At 37.5% G+C, this 6,000-nt stretch overlaps 1 protein-coding gene across 13 annotated transcripts in view; it reads left to right on the forward strand.

Annotated features, from left to right (window-relative positions):
* Positions 1–6,000, forward strand: part of LOC121872430 (polyadenylate-binding protein, cytoplasmic and nuclear-like) — a 39,059-nt gene that overhangs the window by 18,817 nt on the left and 14,242 nt on the right. For 6 of the 13 annotated variants that reach the window (XM_042375175.1, XM_042375182.1, XM_042375184.1 and 3 more), the window contains one exon: positions 5,253–5,981. In XM_042375175.1, the coding sequence (XP_042231109.1) occupies positions 5,253–5,504 (252 nt within the window). In that variant the 3' untranslated portion in view covers positions 5,505–5,981. Of the gene's footprint in view, positions 1–3,955; positions 4,009–5,252; positions 5,982–6,000 lie in introns of those variants that run through there. The other 7 variants (XR_006090077.1, XR_006090076.1, XR_006090078.1 and 4 more) reach the window with 3 other exon arrangements.

The raw sequence follows: 6,000 nt of genomic DNA on the forward strand, positions 1-6,000 counted from the left end.
GGGGCCGGAAGATGCAGAAGGAACGCATCACCGTCCTGTTTACCACCAATGCCTCCGGTACCTGTAAACCAAAGTTATCGGTGATTCACAAAGCCCGCAAGCCGCACGCCTACAAGAATATGGACATGAACAAGCTTAATGTCCACTGGCTAACTGCACGTAAGGCGTGGATGTCCTCTTCTCTGTCCCTCTTCTGGTTTGACAACTTTTTTGTTCCTGACGTGCAGAAATTCTGCGAGCAACAGAATGTTCCATTCAACATTTTGTTGCTCCTTGACAACGCACCTGGACACTCGCCCCTACTAATGGATCGTCACCCCAACGTAAAAGTGGTCTTCCTTCCTCCCAACACCACGTCATTAATCCAGCCTATGGACCAGGAGTTAATCTGCAACGTTAAAGCTGCATACTCGGCAAAGAAATTCAAGCTCCTGAACGACTCTACCAACACCAAGGATGAGTTGCGTAAGCTGGGTGACACCGACAGCGAGAGTAAAAGCGACGAGGACAAGGAACAAGAGGCGGCGACTCAAGAAGTTCTCGTCAAACAATTTTGGAAGAAGTTTAACGTCAAACAAGCTGTAGACTTCTTGGTGGAGGCATGGGATCTGCTGTCTACTGCTACGATTCGTCACGCATGGAGACATGTGTTGCATGGCATACCAGGTGAGAGGAGGAGTCAATCTGTTACTGGTCAGGTTCAGACTGTTGCAGTAGCAGTGGACCTTGCCAGAGAAGCTGCGCAGACTGTTACAGCTGAAGGCTTCTCCGAGACCACCAACGAAGACATCATGGAGGTGATCAGAGATCCTGAAGTGACTGCCGACGAGATGTTGGAAGAAGAACCCGCCAGTGAAGAGGAGGAAGAAGGTGCGTCATTCTCCGAAGAACCTAGTTTAAGTCATAGTGATATTAAGTGTGTCATAGAGTTAACAGAAAAAATTAAGTCCATCGTTTCCCGCGACACTGACGATGAACGCCATGACGTCTTCCATAACCGACTGGTGCAGGCTATGGAGCCGTACATCAAGGTGTATCACGACAACATCAAAGCCAGCCGTCAGCAAAGCATAACCGAGTTCTTCGCCCGCAACCCACCACAGCCAGCCCAAGGCAGTGATAGTGATAGTGAAGGTGATTTTGAGGGATTTGTCAGGGAAGCCATGACAACTGTAAGTGACAGTGATATTGATTCACCTAGTAATGGTGATTCACCTAGTAATGGTGATTCACCTGAGGGGCAGTAATCTGCCCTCTGCCTCGGAACCAGCCTCCATCCCCGTATGCCGACCCATCTCTTCTACTACCGTGAGTGTTCCTTAAAAATTTTCGTTTTTTAACCTATTCTTTATTTTTCCTATGTTAACCTTTATCTTTCCTAACCTAACCTCTTCTATATTACTTGTTTTTCATGCCACCATAAAGTTAAGATAGAATTTTTACTACAACATAGTTATTTGTCGTCAAAAAGTGGAGTTTGGGGGTCGGGCTGGGTTCTATTGGAATTAATCCCATATGTTCTGTTATTCACTTAACGCGGTTTTCACTTAACGCGGGACCCTCTGGGTTCAATTGACCGCGTTAAGTGGGGTACAACTGTATTATTATTGTTATTGTTATTTTTTTGCCCTCTAGGCCCTGATGTGGGTCAGTGACCTGTGCTCGGTTGGGATATTCCCCATTTAAAAAAATCTGAGGGTTGGCAACCACAGTCCTCCACTCTAAACATTCTTGGGCTGTTTTCACCAAGCCTCTAAGGTTTTGTGCCTCTCTGGGGGACCCGGTTTTTAATTTAATTTCATCCATCACAGTCTCTGCCTCCCCCTGGCCCTTCTACTCTCAACTTTGCCCATTAATATTTCTGTTATTATTCCCTCATCCCTAATTATTTGACTAATGTATCTCATTTTTCTTCTTCTGTACATTTCAAGTATTTCTCTTCAAGTTTTTGCTAATCTTTGTACTTCTTCCTTTGTTTTCCTGTCAGTGTAGCTATTTGTCTATAATACCATTTCAAAGGCCTACAACCTTTTTCTGGTGCCTGCTAAAAGTGTCCACTCTTCTAACCCATACATCAGTCCTTACCATATGTAAAGCCTTTCAGCTGCCTTTTTCTCAAATTGAAGTTAATGTCTCTTTTCAATAGGTCTTTTACATTATTAAATGCTGTTTTTGCTTGACCTATTCTTGTTTTGATTTCTTCCGCACATATTCCATCACAGCCAATGTTGCTTCCTAAATGCACCAAATTTAAGACTTGTTTAATTTTCCTGTTGCCTACCATAATTTTTATTTTATGATTTACGGTGAGTTCTGCTATAACGCGTGTTTTGATAACGCGAATTTGCTCAAACGCGATTTATGAATAGAGGAATGATATTTGTATAACGCGAACGCTTGTTTGCTGTAACGCGATTTTTGCTTACTATTTCTCCAATTTTGTGGTATTAACTGTGAATATGGTAAAGAAGAATATCTCCAAGAAGCGTTCTGGTGATCGAATTCCCGGTGATGATCGTAAAAGAAAGGATATAACACTTGAAGAGAAGCTCGATGTTATCAACCTCAAAATCACCCTTCTCCCCCATCAAGTTATATTCATATTTTTTCAAGGTAAAGTGTTACATTTACTGTATGATTTCATTATTAGATATGATTGTAACATTTATTTAGACTGTGCTATCCTTTGTGTTAGGCTAACTACTAATTTTTTTTCGATTTCGAGTAGTAATCTGCACCTAACCCTATTTTCTCCATAAACCCTGTTATTTTTATTACGCGATTTTCTATAACACGATATTTTACGAGAACACAACTATCGCGTTATAGCAGAACTGACTGTATTACCTGTTTGGAAAGAACCATTACTTTAATCTTTACAGCATTAACTCTTAAGCCATATTTTTCACCTTTTTACACTAATCTGTTAACCAGTTTTTGTAATGCTTCTTCATTATCTGTGATAAGAGCAGTATCATCTTCATAGTGTATATTTGATATTATTTTACCATTCATTTTTACTCCTTCATTATCACTAAAAACTTCTCTCATTAAGAATTCTGATTGTACATTATACAATGTTGGAGCTTGAACACGGCCTTGTCTTACTCCTTGTCTAACTGTAAACCAATTAGTAAGTTCATTATTTACTAACACTGCAATCTCCTGTTGCCAGTAAACATAACCCATCTACAATAAACCTATTTATGAATTTTGTATTTTCCAGTAATTATTAATTTACACCTGTTTGTAAAAGGTGCTTTATTATACTGTAATCTAAATATGTTTAGATATTTCATGGATCATTTATTAACACTAATTACTCGAATTTTTAAATTGTGAACCTTGATCCTTAATCAGCATATAAAGTAGTACCTTTGTATGTAATTTGAACACAATCCATGGTATAACCCCTAAGTGCTCTTTTGAATACAGAGCTTGAAATAGTAACATAATGCCTTTTTGTTTAATTAAGCATTATTTACAGGGCCTGAATTGTGAAATACAATATTAGCAAGTGGTGCTACCACAGAATCATGATAACAGCATTAAAAACCAAGGTGCAGGAAGTGTGTTGATGAGAGTGTGGGTCTCCTTTCTGCGAGGGGATAATCTTTCAAATGGGTGCTTTAAAGATTGTTCTTATGGCATCTGTAGAACTCCCCTACTGTGACTTGTATGCTTGGTAATATATAAATTTAATAGTAAAATGACTGATGTTATGCCAACAGTAATCACAAGATTTAAGCAATAATTATATCGTTCACCATTTTATTTTTTTTTTCAATATAAAAGATGTAGGAATATTATGAATTTTGCTCCTTTAAAGCTGCTGGTTCACTCATAACTATAATATTGGATGTCTTAACTTTATCTATTCTTTTTGGCCACAGTTTTAGGTTTGCTTACAAAACTTTCCACAAGTTTTTACATGTGTTCATCTCTTCCTCTTTAGAATGAACAGCCCTGGCCTTCAGGTCATCAGCTTCACAGTGCTGCTGTACCCAGGTTTCTGTGTATGGTGTAGGGTTGAACAATTTCAATAGTGGTCCTAAACATTTATTAAACATTAAAGAAGACAAATTTCTCACCTTCAGAGATGCTCTCAGGTTGTTCATCGTTATTTTCATTGCACTGATGTCAACTCAAGTCCTGGTTACACATGAAAGTTATTTTAAAGGGCCTTGCCCAAAGTTGTGTTTGATTTTGATTATCACTTCTGTTCATATACACTCTATCCTCTTTAATTTGGATTGTTATAGTTCAGATTTCTGCCTAATTTGTATGTTTTTTATGAATTAAATTGTTTGAATTCGCAACTTCATATTTTACATCAATTTTATTTTTATATTAAGAATAAACATTTGCATTTCTGAAAAAGTTTTGGTATTTCTATTTCTCCCACTTGTAATCCCTTTCTCACACTGGAGGAGTGTGACCACAGTTTAGAGCACTGCTGACTTCTTTCATTAACTCTCATCCTTTTTGCCTTGACTGTTATAACAGATATGTTTAGTTACTTAGGCTATTTCTCTTCCACAATAATCCCCCAACATTTCATCTGGTTTATCTTTGGAATTTCATACAACTGAATGTAAGCAACATGTTTGTCAAAGACAGCTCAAGTATTGTCTTACAGTCTTTGTTGCAAATCTTTGAAGTTTAATACCAAAATGTCTTGAAACTTTTCAAATCATAAGTAAGCCAAGTTAACATCTAATGGGAAGTAATAAGTTAAGTCATGGTAGAACAGAATTAACTTTCCCTCACAATAAAAGGTGTATGTTAGGTTATATAATACTATACTGTACTGTGGCATACTATCAGAGCACAGCCAGTTTGGTAGTACACTACAGTACTGTATTTGTAATGTAAAAAATACTCAAGACTTTTGTGATTTATTTGAGCAGGTTTACCTTTCAACACAAGTCAGAAAATTACAAGGCCATTATGAATAAAATATAAATAAAAGTTTTACAAAATGTAAAATAAAAAATTCCATGAAATAAAAAATTTAGTGATAATCCAACTTGATATAAATAATGATGACCTTAGTTGCAAATGTTCTTTTTTTAAATGCTTGATTGTATGATCTTGTTAATTAACATAACGGTACAAGCTATAGTATACAGGTGAATGTGGAGATGTAATTTTCCGATACTGTATTCATATATTTTAGCACCACATGCATTTTGTCTCTGAAATACATTTTTTATAATCATGAATGTTTTAATCCATTTTTTCTCTCTTAGGGAGGAGATCACACAACGGGGGTTCCCTCGGCACCACCCGTACCTCTTAGTAATGAGAAAGAGGAGCTTGGAGAAGTTATATATGAAAAAATAGTTTCCAAATATCCCTCGGAGGCTGCCAAGTTGACGGGAATGCTGTTGCAGATGGATTACAAAGATCTTGTAAGAGTAATTGCTGAACCAGAACTTTTAATGAAGAAGGTTGAATTAGCAGTCAGTGTTCTTAGAGCTGAATGTGAAAATCAATCCTAAGACTTGAGTAATCATTACAAAACAATGAATATAACAAGGCACATCAGTGGGAAAAGAATAAACTGTATACAGTATTTTTTCGATTTAACGAACTAATTTGAGCCACCCCTTTCCATTAAATCTAAATTTCTGCTAAATCAAACTTTCCAGTATTTTCGCTCGATTTAGCGAACTAGTTTACTATATCACGTGTGATAACATTAAATTCCGCTCCAGATGCGCCTCTTGATGCGTGGGGTTTGTTTACATCCGCTCAGTCTGTGTCATGCCGCCACCTCGTGTGTTGTTCACTGCTACCTCTCGGTCAACTAACTACTGTGCTTAGACGTCATGCCGAAAGTTTCAGCAAGGAAGTGGTACCCTTTTTACTTTTCTCCTATTCGCCACTGATCGGCTTGTTAGCTGCTTGGGTTATCAATTGGAAAAAAGTTTGGAAACAATAGGAAAAATTTGAAATAAACACCGAACCCCTCAGTTAAGTAAATAGCGAATAATG

This window comes from Homarus americanus, unplaced genomic scaffold (assembly GCF_018991925.1).
Source record: "Homarus americanus isolate GMGI-L3 unplaced genomic scaffold, GMGI_Hamer_2.0 scaffold11302, whole genome shotgun sequence".
NCBI lineage: Eukaryota > Metazoa > Arthropoda > Malacostraca > Decapoda > Nephropidae > Homarus > Homarus americanus.